Source organism: Rhinolophus sinicus, chromosome 16, assembly GCF_057876585.1.
Source record: "Rhinolophus sinicus isolate RSI-liver-muscle chromosome 16, RSI-T2T, whole genome shotgun sequence".
NCBI classification, from domain to species: Eukaryota; Metazoa; Chordata; class Mammalia; order Chiroptera; family Rhinolophidae; genus Rhinolophus; species Rhinolophus sinicus.
The window spans coordinates 132,674,819-132,690,763 of NC_142516.1; the positions used below are offsets into that span (position 1 = coordinate 132,674,819).

Genomic DNA, 15,945 nt, shown 5'->3' on the forward strand with positions numbered 1-15,945 from the left:
CATATTATTATCACCCAGAGTATATAGTTTACCTTAGGGCTCACTGTTGGTGCTGTACATTCTCTGGATTTTCACAGAATGTATAATGACATGTATCCACCATTATTGTATACAGGCATACCTCATTTTTTTGTACCTCATTTTTTTGCACATCAGATATATTGCGTTTTTTACAAATTGAAGGTTTCTGGCAACTGTGTGTTGAGCAAGTCAATTGGTGCCACTTTTCCAAAGCATTTGTTCACTTCATGTCTCTATGTCACATTTTAGTAATTTCTGCAATATTTCAAACTTTTTCATTATTACTGTATTTGTTATGGTGATCTGTGATCAGTGATCTTTAATGTTACTATTGTAATTGTTTTGTGCATCATGAATCGTGTCCATATAAGATGGGAACTTAATAAGTTTGTTCTGGATGCTCCATTCCTGTCTTCCTCCTTCTCCTCAGGACTCCCTATTTCCTGAGATGCAACAGTATTGAAATTTGGCCAGTTAATAACCCTACAATGGCATCTAAGTGTGCAAGTGAAAGAAAGTCACACGTCTCTCACTTTAAATCAAAAGCTGGAAAGATTAAGCTTAGTGAGGAGGATATGTTGAAAGCCAAGATAGGCCAAAAACTATGCCTCTTGTGCCACACAGACAAGTTGTGAATGCAAAGGGATGTCCTTGGAGGAAATTAAAGGTGCTACTTTAGTGAACACATGACTGAAAGAAAGCAAAACAGCCTATTGTTGATATGAAAAAGTTTGAATGGTCTAGATAGATCAAACCAGCCACAACATTCCTTAACTGAAAGCCTAATCCAGAGCAAGCCCTAACTCTCCAATTCTATGAAGGCTGAGAGATGTGAGGAAGCTGCAGAAGAAAAGTTTAAAGGTAGCAGAGATTGGTTCATGAGGTTTAAGGAAAGATACCGTGTTTCCCCGAAAATAAGACCTAGCTGGACCATCAGCTCTAATGTGTCTTTTGGAGCAAAAACTAATATAAGACCCGGTCTTATTTAGCTATAATATAAGACTGTAATATTATATTTTACTATAATATAAGGTATAATGTAATATAATATAATTAATATAATATAATATATACCGGGTCTTATATTAATTTTTGCTCCAAAAGACCCATTAGAGCTGATGGTCCTGCGAGGTCTTATTTTCGGGGAAATACGGTACCATCTCCATAACAAAAGTGCCCTGTGAAGCAGCAAGTGCTGCAAGTTACCCAGAAGATCTAGCTCCGGTAATTAATGAAGGTGGCTACGCTAAACAACAGATTTTCATTGTATTAATAGATGAAACAACCTGATATTGAAAGAAGATGCCATCTAAGATTTTGATAGCTAGAAAGGAGAAGTCAGCGCCTAGCTTCAAAGGAGAGGCTGACTCTCTTGTTAGCTGTTGACTTTAAGTTGAAGCTAATGCTTGTTTACCATTGTGAAAATCCTAGGGCCCTTAAGAATTATGCTAAGTGTACTCTGCCTGTGCGCTACAAATGGAAAAACAAAGCCTGGATGACAGCATATCTGTTTACACCATGGTTTACTGAATATTTTATGCCCACTGTTGAGACCTACTGCTCGGAATAAAATACACGTTTCAAAATATTACTGATTATTGACAATGTGCCTGGTCATCCAAGAGCACTGATGGAGAGGTACAGCAAAATTAATGTTTTATGTCTGCTGCGACAACTTCTGTTCTGCAGACCATGGATCAAAAAGTAATTTCGACTTCCAAGTCTTGTTATTTAAGAAACACATTTTGTAAGCCTGTAGCTGCCACAGATAGTGATTCCTCTGATGGATCTGGATAAAGTGCATTTAAAACCTTTTGGAAAGTATTCACCATTCTAGATTCATGGGAAGAGGTCAAAATATCAACAGTAACAGGAGTTTGAAAGAAGCTGATTCCAAACCTCATGGATGACGTGGAGGTTTGGAGAGTGGAGTGGAGGAAGTAACTGCAGATACGGTGGAAATAGCAAGAGAACTAGAATTAGAGCCTCATTCTAGAGGAGCCTGAAGTGGAGCCTGGAGATGTGACTGAATTGCTGCAATCTCAAGATAAGACTTCAGTGGCTAAGTAGTTGCTTCTTATGGATGAGCAAAAAAAGTAGTTTCTTGAGTTGGAACCTACTCTACGTGAAGATGCTATGATGATTGTTGAAATGACAAAGCCTTTAAAATATTTCATAAACTTAGTTGATAAAGCATCAGCAGGGCTTGAGAGGATTGACTCCGATTTTGAAAGAAGTTCTGTTTAATTAGCATTTTATGCTACTATTAAACAGTATTGCATGCTACAAAAAAATTGTTCATGAAAGGAAGAAACAATCGATCCAGTGGACTTCATTGTCTTATTTTAAGAAATTGCCACAGTCACCTCAGTCTCCAGCAACCACCACCCTGATCATTCAGTAGCCATCCACATCGCTGTAAGACCCTCCACCAGCAAAAAGATTATGAGTCACTAAAGTCTCAGATGATGGTTAGAATTTGTAGCAATAAAGGTACAGGTCTGACAATTAAGTTCGCAAACTTGTTGCAACAATGTTGCTAACTTTTTTTGATATCAGAGGGATTATTCATTACGAATTTGTATCAACTGGACAAATAGTTAACCAAGTTTACTATTTGGAAGTGCTGAAAAGGCTGCGTGAAAAAGTTAGATGATCTGAACTTTATGCTAAGTCATGGCTCTTGCATCACGACAGTGCACCAGCTCCCACGGCACTGTCTGTGAGGGCGTTTTTAGCCAGTAAACAAATCACTGTATTGGAACACTCTCCCTACTCACCTGATCTGGCCCCCAATGACTTCATTCTTTACCTGAAGATAAAAGAAATATTGAAAGGAAGACATTTTGATGACATTCAGAATATCAAGGGTAATACGACGACAGCTCTGATGGCCATTCCAGAAAGAGTTCCAAAGTTGCTTTGAAGGGTAGTCTAGGCACTGGTGTCAGTGCATAGCTTCCCAAGGGGAGTACTTTGAAGGTGACCATAGTGTAATGATATTCAGCAATGAGGTATGTAGCACTCTTTCTAGGATGAGTTCACGAACTTAATTGACCCTGTATGTCCTTTTTTTAGACATAATGACGATACACACTTAATAGACTACAGTATAGTATAAACATAACTTTTATTTGAACGGGGAAACAAAAATTCCTGTGACTTGCTTCATTGTGATATTCCCTTTATTGTGGTCTGGAATCAAATCTGTAATATCTCTTAGTACGTCTGTATAGAGTAGTTTCACTGCCCCCAAAGACCTCCATGCTCTTCCTAATCCTCCCTCCCCCCTAACTCCTGGCAACCACTGGTCTTTTTACTGTCTCTGTAATTTTACTTTCCCAGAATGTCATATGCATATATATTGATAAGCATTATATATTATTTTTTTAAAATTAAAGTTTACCAGAGTGACAATGGTTAGTAAAGGTACATAGGTTTCAAGTGTACAATTCTGTAATACATCATCTATATATTGCACTGTGTGTTCACCACCCAGAGTCAGTTCTCCTTTCTTCACCATATATTTGATCCCGTTTACCCTCATCTACCACCCCTCTCCCTCTTACCCTCTGGTAACCACTAAACTATTGTCTATTTTGATGTATTGTCCCCTTTATCATTATAAGATATCCATCTTTGTTACCTTTTTTTTTTTTATCTTGATATCTATTTTTGTCGGATATAAATATGGTTATACCTGCTTTACTCTGGATGGCATTTACTTCGAGTATCATTTTCCACCCGTATACTTTGACTCTATATTTGTCCTTGCAGCTGAGATGTGTCTGCTGAAGGCAGCATATGGTTGAGTTTTGTGTTTTGATCCAGTCTTGAACTATGTGCCTTTTTATTGGTGAGTTCATTCCATTTATAGTTAGAGTGATTATTGATCTATGAGAATTTCCTATAGCCATTTAATTAATTAATTAATTAATTCTGGTAGCTCTGTGCCTTCATTATTTCTTTTCCTTTGTGTTTGTAACTGTTGTCTTACTTTGGTGGTATTCTATGATTTTTCCCCTCTTTTTATGTTATATGTCTCTGTTTTACATTTTTGTGTGTGTCTTTAGGCTTTTTAAAAGAAAGTTTCATATATGCATACAGTAGTGCCTTTTTCTTCTGAATCTTACCTCCATTTCCCTGTGCAAATTCAGACCTTTATTCCCTTCCCTTTTATGTGTTTGTCACAAATTATCCCTTTTTATGCTGTGAGTACATCTCAAAATTGCAGTATCTGTTGTGTTCTTCTCTTTTAAAAATGTTTTTTACCTCCTTTAAACTTTATGTAATATTTAAGTATATAATACCCTATTCTGAATAAGGGTTGTAGTTTCCTGGTTCTATCTGTGAGACATCTTAACATAGTTTTGTATCGTTTTGTCTTTTTGTGTCAAGTGGAACAAACCCCTTCAATATTTCGTGTAATGCAGGTCTTGTGGTGGTAGATTCCCTCAACTTTTCTATGTCTGGAAAGGTCTTTACTTTTCATCTCTAAAGGATAACTTTGCTGGATATAGTATTTTTAGCTGATAATTTCTCTCTTTCAATAGTTTGAATGTTAGATTCCACTCTCTTCTAGCTTGTAGGTTTCCTGCTGAAAAAAAAAAAGTGTAAATAATCTAATTGGGTTTCCTTTATAAGTTACTGTCTTCCTTTCTCTGGCTGCCTTGAGAATTCTTTTTTTGTTGTTAATTTCTGACAGTTTTAATATAATGTGCCTTGGAGAAGGCCTTTTTGGATTGAGATAATTGGGTGTTCTGTTTGCCTTTTGGCTTCGAGGATCTAGCTCTTTTTATAAGTTTGGGAAGTTCTCATCAACTGTTTGCTTGAATAGGCTCTCTGTACCTTTCTCCCTCTCTTTTTTTTCTGGTATACCCATTATTCTTATATTGTTCTTTGTGATGGAGTCAGATAGTTCTTTTAAAGTTCTTTATTTGTTTCTTTCTTGTTTCACCCTCAAGTCCCTCTCTTCTTCCATCTGTATCATTTCTAGATTTTTATCTTCAATATCACTAATTTTTTCCTCCTATCGGTCAGCAATATTTCCTAAGCTCCCTAGTTTATTTTTCATCTCTTTTATTGAATTCTTCATCTCCTGAATATCTATTTGTTTTTTGTTTTAAGTTTCAAACTCTTTGGTAGAGTACTCTTTTTTTGTTCATTGATTTTGTTTCTGAGTTCATTGAACTACCTATCTGAGTTTTCTTGTATCTCGTTGAGTTTTTTTGAACTGCAATCTTGAATTCTTTGTCATTTAAATTCACAATTTCCATGTTTTTATTTTTCTGGAGATTTTTTCATTTTCTTTCTAAGTTGCCTTGTTACCATGTTTATTCAAGATATTTAATGTATTTGTTTTCTCTGCCTAGTATTTTTGGGAATGAAATCTGTTTTTTGAAGAGTGTTTAGCACTTCTGTATCTAGCAGGTTGATTCTGTTTTCCAGTAGGTAGCGTTGAATTGCAAGTTTTTATTTTCTCTTGCACTGCTAGGATGTCGTGGATCTCTGTGGAGTAGTGGAAAATGTCCCGTGTTCCCTGGTAGGTGAGCGTCCCCTCTGTGACCAGGTTGCCTTGGTCTCAGGGCACTATCCCTGTGCGGGGAATGTGGTGGGTAATTGGGTCCCAAGCCTGTGAAATCCCAGCACTCTCTCCTGCAACTTGATACTGCAGCAGTGCTGTACTGTCTGAGATGTCCCAGTTGCTTCCATTTGGCTGCACCGTGATGAGTGGTGGTGGTGTCAGCTGGGAGGGGCCAGTTCATGCGTTTGTGGCTTTCTTCTGCTCCCAGTAATGGTGGCTGCCAGACCTCAGCTGCCACACCTCTATATCTCTGCCCCTGTCACTAGCATTAGCTGCAATTTGTACTTACCTCTCAGGAAGGAACGTTTCTGCTTGTCCAGTTCTAAGGGCTGCAGATAATGTGCTGTGAAACCTGACATTCACTGCTTCAGCTTCTGCTGGAGCCCATGCTCCGGGAGAGTGAGGGAAGGCAAGGTCTGGAAGACTAAGCAGAGGTGGCTACAGGTCTGGGGTTTTGTTTTCTGTCTGGTAATGGTGGCTGCTAGACCACAGCTGCCACACCTCTGGGCTCTGTCTCTGCCCCTGTCACTGGGCTCAGCCACAGTATGTACTGAACACTCAGGCAGGAATGTTGATTCTACCTCTGCTTCCTAGGGCTGCAGAGTGTGCACACTGTAACCCGATTCCTTCCCTGCTCCCCAGTCTGGCAGTGAGCTCCGGTCTGTGTCTGTTGCACCCATCTCTATTCTTCTTCTGTCCCTCCTACCTGGTTTTCTCTGATTAACTCACCTTCAGATATTCCAATGTGCGAATCTCTCAGTTGTGTTTTTGTGTTGAACAGGGAATCCTTTGTTGAATTATAGCTGTCCAACTTGTTGTAACTTCAAAAGGAGAGACCAGGAGGACCCCTTGCTGCTGATGTCACTTGTGATTTTTTTTTTCTCATATGCTCGTATACCCATAGCATTATTTCTTTGTCTGAGACAGCCAATAACTAGTAGAATAGTCTGTTTTAATTATTGTTGGATTTTCCTGTAATGCAGTGTGGTTTTTAGTCTGTTGTTTCAAATTTTTTAATTCAGGAAAGTTTCCTTGAAGTATATGTTTGATTATTTTTGGTCTAGTTCTGTTTACTTCAGGAACAGCAAATTTTGTGTAAGTAGATACTATGCCCTGCATATTTTATGGTCTCTCATAACTATCTTGTCTATTTTTAAATTGTTTTCAAGATTTTTATAGGCGTATACAGTAACGACTCATATTTGTATACTAAGTGAATCTTATGAAAGAACCTGAACAAATACTTAGTCAGGTTTAAGACACAGTTATTAACTGTTTTTATTTTTTATTTTTTCAGGTTCTCAAAATTCATTTCTACAAATCGTATTTCCAGAGAAAATCCAAGCAAATACAAATGATATTTCAGAAGTAGAAAATGTGAGAGATATTTTTTACAATCGATATATTTTTTTTATATTAAATTTATTGAGGTGACAATTGTTAGTAAAATTACATAGATTTCAGGTGTACAATTCTGTATTACATCATCTATAAAACAATCGATATTATTATGTGAAATTTCTTATTTTTTTATATGGCAATGAGATATATCAGTTATATTATAGTGGGACTATAAGTGTCCAGTGTTCCTTCTGATAAGGAATTTAAAGTTTTGATGGTAAAAGCAAGTATCTAAGTCAGAGTGTTCTATTTTGTCTAACATTTGTCATTTCCTCGTGGTAAAACTGTTAAAAGTTCAAATACAGAAAATAATGGAGAAAGAATTACGGTCTTATCTGAGTGATATCTAGATGATTCATATGAAGAGAACAATTTTCTTTAAAATGGTAAAGGGGACTCTCTTTTAATTAAAGCCTCCTTTCTAATTTCCACCCAGCACGTACCAGTTCTCAGAGAGAAGAAACCCTTTAGTCTATTATTTTTGTTAGAAAAGGTGATACTTTATCTTATTCATCAATTTATTTAACAACTATGTCTGGATTGTGTGCATTGCTATATGCTAAGGATCTTAGGAGATTAAAGAAAAACACAATGAATCAAGCCTTGCTTATAACTGGTCAATATTTTGATATCATTTTATTTTTAAACACTTTTGTTGAGGTATAATTTGCCCACCACAGACTTCACCCATTGTTAGTATGTACAACTCAGTGATTATTAATACATCAATGGAATTACACAAACATTACCACAGTCCAATTTTAAAACATTTCTATTAAGAAGTTCCCTCATGCCTATTTTCAATTCTGTTCTTCCATTGTCAGCCCTTGGCAACTGCTGATCTGGTTTTTGTGTCTATAATCTTGCCTTTTCTAGATATTTCATATAAATAGAAACATATGGTATATTGGGCTTCTTTCATTTAGATTTATCCATTTTTTTTAGCACTTATCAATAGCTCATTAATGTTCATTTCTTAATAGATGTAGATAACACATTTTGTTTACCCATTCATCAGTTGATATTATGAATAATTCTGTTATAAACATTTATGTGTGGACATAGATTTTTCCCTCTCTTGGGTAGATTCTTTGTGAAATTCCTGTGTCACATGGTAAGTTTATGCTTAATATTTTAAGAAACTGCCAAACTTTTTTCCATAGTGACGTACCATCTTATATTTTCCATCAGCAATATATGAGGGTTCCAGTTTTTTTTTACTTGTCAACACTTGATGTTGTCTAACCTTTTTGGCGAGAGTTATTCTAATGGGTAATATAGTGTTTTTCATTGTGGCTTTCATTTGAATTAACCTAATGAAAGATGATGTTGAGCATCTGTCATGAGCCTATTAGCCATTTGTATATCTTCTTTGATGAAAATTTATTCATATCATTTGACCATTTTTACTGAATTTTTTTCTCTTTATTTTTGAATTCAGAGAATTTGTTATATATTCTAGATACAAATTCTTTATCTGATACATGATTTGCAGTTACTTTCTTCCAATGTGTCCTGTCTTATTTTCTCGTTGGTATTTTTGAAACACAGGCATTTTCAATTTTAATGATGTCCAGTTTATCATATTTTCTTTCTATCAATCTTGTTTTTTGATCATTGTGCTTAAGAGCTGTGTTATGGTCTGAATTGTATGTACCTCCCAACCCTGAATTTATTTGTGGAAGCCCTAATCCCTGATGTGACAGTATTTGGAGATAAGACCTATAAGAAGGTAATTAAGGTTAAATGAGTTCAAAAGAGTAAGGCCATAATCTGGTAGGATCTGTGCCTTATAAGGAGAAGAGACACCAGAGCTCTCTCTTTCTCTCCGCCTGTACACAAAAAACAGCAATGCGAGGGCACAGCAAGTAGGTGGCCATCTGAAAGCCACGAAGAGAGATCTTACCAGAAAGTAATCCTGCTGGCACCTTAATCTTGGGCTTCTAGCCTCCAGAACTATGAGAAAACAAATTTCTGTTGTTTAAGTCACTCAATCTATGGTATTTTGTTCAGGCAGCCTAGGCCAACTAATACAGATTTTGGTTCTCTGAAGTGGAGTGCTGCTGTAACAAATGCCTAAAAATGTGCAAGTGGCTTTGAAATTGGGTGATAGAGGCTGGAAGAGGGATTTTTTTTTTTTTTTTTTAATGATTTAAAATTTTCCAGTTAAAGTTGACGTACAATATTATATTACTTTCAGGTATACAACATAGTGATTAGACATTTATATAACTTATGAAGTGATCATACTGATAAATCTAGTATCGATCTGACACCATACATAGTTATTACAGTTTTATTGACTGTGTTCTGTATGCTATATTTTACATCTCCATGACTATTTTGCAACTATCATTTTGTACGTCTTAATCCTTCGTCCCTTTATACATCCCTGCAATTCCCTTTCATCTGGCAATCATCAAAATGCTTTCTGTATAAGGTTATTTCTGTTTTGTTTGTTCATTTGTTTGTTTTTATTTTTATTTTTTTTTGAATCCACATATAAGTGAGATCATATGGTATTTGTCTTTCTCTGTCTGACTTACTACACTCAGCATAATACCCTCGAGGTCCACCCATGTTGTCGCAGATGGCAAGATTTCATTCTTTATTTTTTTATTTTTATGGCTGAGTAATGTTCTATTGTATATATGTACCATTTCTTCTTTATTCATTCATCTATTGATGGACACTTAGGTTGATTCCATATCTTGGCTATTGTAAATAATGCTGCCGTGAAAATAGAGATGCATATGTCTTTTTGAATTAATGTTTTGGGTCTCTTTGGATAAACCCAGAAGTAGAATTACTGGGTCCTTTTCAGTCTCTTGTTATGGCCTTTGTTTTAAAGTCTATTTTGTCTGGTATAAGTATTGCTACCCAGCTATTTTTTTAAATATCTATTTTCAGGAAATATCTTTCTTCATGCTTTCTGTCTGTGTGTGCCTTTCAATCTGAAGTGAGTCTTTTGTAGGCAGCATATGTAAGGATCTTGTTTTCTTATCCATTCAGCCACCCTATCTCTTTTGATTGGCGCATCTAATTCATTTACATTTAAAGTAATTGTTGATCAAAATGTAGTAGTTATTATTACTTTACTATTCATATTTTTGATGTTTTTCTTCTTTATAAAAAAGTCCCTTTAACATTTTTTTGTAATACTGATTTGGTGGTGATGAACTCCTTTAGCTTTTTTTTATCTGGAAAGCTCTTTATCTGTCCTTTGATTCTAAATGATAAGATATGCTGGGTAGAGTAATCTTGGTTGTAGACCCTTGCTTTTTATTGCTTTTAATATTTTGTGCCAATTCCTTCTGGCCCGCAAAATTTCTGTTGAGAAATTAGCTGATAGTCTTAGGGCAGCTCCTTTATAGGTAACTAACTGCTTTTCTCCTGCTGCTTTTAAGATTCTCTCTTTGTCTTTAAACTTTGGCATTTTAATTATGATGTGTCTTGGTGTGAGCCTCTTTGAGTTCATCTTGTTTTGGACTTTCTGGGCTTCCTAGGTTTTTATGTATATTTTCTTTGCCAGGTTAGAGAAGTTATTATTTCTTCAGATAGATTTTCAACTTCATTCTCTCTTCCTTCTGTGCCCGTATAATACAAATGTTGGAGGCCTCTTAAACTATCCTTATTTTTTGGATCCTTTTGTCTTTCTCTGTTCTGGTTGTATGTTTTCTGCTACCTCATCTTCAAAATTGCTGATTTGATCCTCTGCTTCATCTAATCTGCTGTTGATTCCTTCTAATGTACTCTTCATTTCAGTTCTTGTATTCTTCATATTATTTTTATGTTTTCTGTCTCCACTTTTATGTTTCCTATGTCTTTGTTGAATTCTCACTGAGATCATTGAGTATTTATATAACCAGTGTTTTGGATTCTGCATCAGGTAGATTGCTTGTCTCCATTTTGCTTAGTTCTTCTGGATCTTTGATCTGATCTTCCATTTGGGACATATTTCTTTGTTTCTTCATTTTGGCTGCCTTCCTGTGTTTGTTTCTATGTATTAGATAGGGCTGCTATGTCTTCCGGTCTTGGTAGAGTGGCCTTATGTAGTAGGTGCCAATTGGTGTGATATCCCTGATCACCTGAGCCAGATGTTCCTGGTGTGTCCCTTGTGTGGGTTGTGTGTGCCCTCCTGTTGTAGTTGAAGCTTGCTTGCTGTTGGCACATCAGTTGGTTGGATTGATCCTTATGCTTACTTACTGGCTGTGAGGATTGGCCACGACCACAGTGTACCAGTTGTTGTGCAGCGGCTGACCCCACAGAATGGGATTTGCCCCAGTAGGCTCTGGTGCCTGCTGAGACCACTCATTGGGTGTGCCACTTGTGGGGCTAATTGGGTGGTATTCTGTTGTGGTTTGGAGTTAGCCACTGGTGTGCTGGATTTGGGGCATCTTGGGAGGGGCTCCTGTGTAAACCCAGATCAGATGCTACCTGTGACTCATCCAAGGGTACCTGGTCGGAGCTACAAAGTGATCTGTGGTTGGTTGCTGCCTATACTGGACCTGGAGGTACCTGGGAGAGACCATGTTGGGAACTGAGGCTGGCAGTCACCAGTACCAGGCCTCCAGAAGCTCAGCCAAAGGCCCAGTGCACCTCAAGGCCTGCTGCCACCTGCTAGCTGTCCATAAGGTTCAGCTGTTGAAAGAGCCTTGGCAGTACACAGGTTGGGTAAGGTGGGGCCACAGGATTTCACCAGAGTGAGGCTAATGATGTTTACCAGATTAACGGAGATTCAGGTTTGGCACCAGTGATGAGTTGGGGCCATTCACCAAAAGGCTCAGAGCACATCAAGGCCAAATGCTGCCCTACTGGGGTCCACAGACCCAGAAAATTGTTCAAAAAAGACTGCAGTGCAGGCTGGGGCTGGCTGCCTGCTACTGAAAGTGTGTCTGGAAGTGCATGAGTTGGGTAAGGTGGGGTGTCAGGGAGTCACCAGGGTGGAATGAGTGGATTTCACCATGCCAGTGCTGATCCAGATTTGGCCACATGTGGGGGAGGGTTCAACACAGGAAATATGGCACTCACCTGTAGGCTGCACAGAATGAGGGTGGCTGTTCCTCTGGCCCTTGTCCTGAAGCCGCACAATTCAATCTCTTCCTACATGTCTCTGGCACTTCCCAAGCTGCTGTCCCTCCACTGGAGCCCAGGGTGAGTACCTGCTAGTTAGAGAGTCTGTGTGTAGGCTCTTTAAGTATGCCTGGGTTTCCAGCAGTCTTCTGTCTCACCCAGATGGATGGAATCCCACTGTTTTTCACAGCCAGATGTTGTGGGCCTTCTCTTCTTGGCACAGGTGCTCTGGGCTGGGGAGCGTAGTGTGGAACTGGGATCCCTTGTTCCCCAAGAGGGACCTCTGCAACTGAGATATCCCTCTTAATTCTTAACTACCAAACGTGGGTGTGGGGCCAGCTCGTTTTGCGTGTCCACCTATCTTCTTTATGTCATTATTTATATGACTCCTATTCAGCAAGTCTTCAGATGGTTCTCCAGGTTGATTATTCTATAATTTAGTTGTAATTTTAATGTGGTCATGGAAGGAGGCAGGCACAGTGTTTATCTACTCTGCCATCTTGGATTCTTCTTGAGCTGTGTCACAGTTTTGCAGGTAACTGTGCTTACTGAAGCTTTCCATTAAGTGTGGCTTCACGTTTTTGAGAGTATTGATCATTTCTGAGTCCTTGTATTCTTACAAATCTTAGAACTCCCCTGTATTTTCTCTCTGCTAAACAGCCGATGTTATATAGATCTTCTTCTGTTGGTTCTCCTATTGTCTTTGATTTGCATTCCTCTGCCCCCTCCTCCCGTACCATAATCTTTGGTTTATGAAGATTCCTTGATGAAAATTCTAAATATGTTTTTTTTTTTTTTTTTTAATATTCTAGTTGCCCTATCTGATTTTAGAAGGGATTTGGTGTTCTAAAGCTTACACTGTCATCATGATCTTGTCTTGCCTATAAGTCTTTCCAATATAAGGGGGATTTTTTTTTATTCCTTAAATTATTTTTTACAACTGACACTGCCCATGTTTTACCTTGATCTGTGAGTTTGGTTCATTTCCCCCATCATCTAGCTGCTGCTAATGGCTCCGTACAGATTTCCCTAGATGTTTGCCTTGGGATATCGGAGCTACCTCATCCAGCGTTCCAGGGGCCAATGACTGAAAAGTGTGAGGATTCACAAACTCCAATTTTAAAGCCTCCAGGCATGGTAGGCTCTGTAGTACAGTTCCTCTCCAGAGCTTCCTATAACATCAGGCTGAATCTAGACTTCACTGGAAACTCTACTGATGTTTAACTTGTACCCTTGCCAATTCTGCTGCCCTCACTCTCCCATAGGTTTTTTCCTGAGAGCATTTGTTCATTAAGTCACTTGCAAAATAATTCTCATTTCAAACTCAGTTTCCTATGAATTCAGCTAAGATGGTTGGTGTCAGAATTGGGGTGGTATTAGGAAGCCAACTCTAAGAATGGGATTCTGCAGTTAGATTACCCACCATTCAGCTGGTGATGTCACTGGTGACAAGCAGAAAATTGGTAATTTGTAACATGTGTAGCAGTGAAAATACTAAGACTTTCAGATGTAGTGACTTGTGATGGTAAATAGTTGGAATTGATGTACTGGCTAGTGCAGTAGCTCGTATGTTTGACAATTACAGGGGAAATGGTAATTATGAGGATTGTAGAATTGATGGCTATTGATCAGTATCATTAATGCATTGAAAAGAGAACATTACAGACTCAAGCTACGTAATCATTAATTTAAAGAGACGTGTGAATGCCAGAGGATCTGCTTGGTAGTGTGCCTCATTTCTTGTAACTAGAAGTTTTATGTTGAACTCACAGGGCTTAGTTGTAAGAATTTCTGAACTTTAGAGGTAAGTGCTATTGACCTGGTTGATGAGTTTTCAATATCTCAGGAAATAGATCAAAAGAAATTCACATTTGCCTGGGATTGACAACTATTTAAATTCATGATTTCGCCATATTCATTCTTCTGTTCTCTGTCATAATATAATCAAAAGGATATGGATCATCTGGACATTTCACAGAACATGTGTTGGTTCATTATACCCATTACATAAATTAATTAGACTTTAAGCAATTCACAAGCATTCCAGATTCCCTGGTAAAACATGAGGGTGCGAATGTAGTCTATAAAAATTCAGGCATCTGATCCGTCAATGATATTTTTAGGAGTCTGGTGGTCAGTGGCATGCTGCCACATTACCTCTAAAATAAAGAATAGATAATTGCACCTTGAGCCCTCTATCACTAAGAAAGAGACTCAGTTGGTAAGTCTCTCTTGGTTTTGGAGACAGCATAATTTGCCCTTAGGGATACTAGCTTGACTCATTTACTGAATGGTTTAGAAGACTGCCAGTTTCAAGGGGAGTCCATAGTAAGAAATCTGTATTAGATCCAGGTTGCATTGTTGGCATCCCTGCTTCTTGGGCTATATGAACCAGCAGACCCCATGGTACTAGACTTATTCATGGTATAAATAGATGCTGTGTAGAGTTTCAGGCAAGCCTCCATAGGAGAGTTCTGGTGCAGTATTTTGGGCTTCTGGAGCAAGGCCATATTGTCTTCATCAGAGAACTATACATCATTCAAAAAGCAGCTCCTCGTACACTGTTGGTCTTTGATATAGACTGAGAATCAGACCATGAGATAGTAAATGACTCTGCAGCCAGAACTACCCATCACAAACAGGAGTTCTTAGATTCTTCAGATCATAAATTTACCTGAGCCCAAGGGAAATACAAGGTCTGACAATTGAGTTCACGAACTTGCCACCATATGTTTACATTGGCAGCACTGTACAAACAGCTCGGTGTGGTTTCATAACCTTGGTATATCTGTGTCTCACAGCTGTGTTCGTGTCGACTTATGGCGATATCTTGCTGAGTGGTGTTCATTATTGTTGCATGTTTTTGTGTGCCATCATGAGAATGTCTGAGCTTGAATTAGAGCAAAGAACAAACATTAAATTTCTTGTTAGAATGGCAGTGAAATCAGAGACATATCAGTCCAAGTTTTTGGGGATAATGCCATGAAGAAAACAGCAGTGTACAAATGGATTAAATGTTTTTCTGAGGGGAGAGAATGTGTCACTGATGAAGAGAGGTCAGGGTGTTCAGTAATGAGCAGAACTGATGAAAACATTGCAGAAATTCATTGAATTGTGCATCAAAATAATGGGCTAACTGTGAGAAGCATGGCAGATCAAGTTAACATGGATAGAGAAACAGGAAAATCTTAACTAAAAATCTTGGCATGAGAAAGGTGTGTGCAGAAATGGTACTGAAGGAGCTCACCAATGAACAAAATCAAAGGGAGTTTTTAGCCAGTAAACAAATACTGTATTTGAACACCCTCCCTACTCACCTGATTTGGCCCCCAATGACTTTTTTCTTTATCCAAAGTAAAGGAAATATTGAGAGGAAGACATTTTGATGGCATTCAGGACATCAAGTGTAATACAATGACAGCTCTGATGGCTATTCCAGTAAAAAAGTTCCAAAATTGCTTTGAAGGGTGGACCAGGTGCTGGTGTCTGTGCATGGCTTCCCAAGGGGAGTACTTCGAACGTGACTATAGTAATGTTCAGCAATGAGGTATGTAGCACTTTTTCTAAGATGAGTTCGTGATCTTAATTGTCAGATCCCATACATCTGAGTAGGTCTAGTGGGCACAAGTATGTTGCATGACTAGGGCTTCATGTCATTCCCCTATTGTGGCATGAATGCCTTTCTTAGTTCATACTTGTGGACTCATGAGGGGTCCCTATAAGCATGTAATGAAAGAAGAAAACATAAACTGAGTTTGTTCTTTAATAAGTTAGCTTGGTATGTTGGTACAAACGAAAACTGGATTATTATGTCACTACTGCTCCACTCAGCATTGGCCCTTAAAGGCAGTGGATATGGGAAATCC

General features: G+C 38.1%; 1 protein-coding gene across 1 annotated transcript in view; it reads left to right on the plus strand.

Annotated features, from left to right (window-relative positions):
- The window catches only part of LOC109439478 (disintegrin and metalloproteinase domain-containing protein 32-like), a 121,038-nt gene that overhangs the window by 5,639 nt on the left and 99,454 nt on the right, over positions 1 to 15,945 (plus strand). Inside the window, exon 2 of the mRNA XM_074331501.2 lies at positions 6,903 to 6,982. Within this exon, the coding sequence (XP_074187602.2) occupies positions 6,903 to 6,982 (80 nt within the window). The remainder of the gene's footprint in view (positions 1 to 6,902; positions 6,983 to 15,945) is intronic.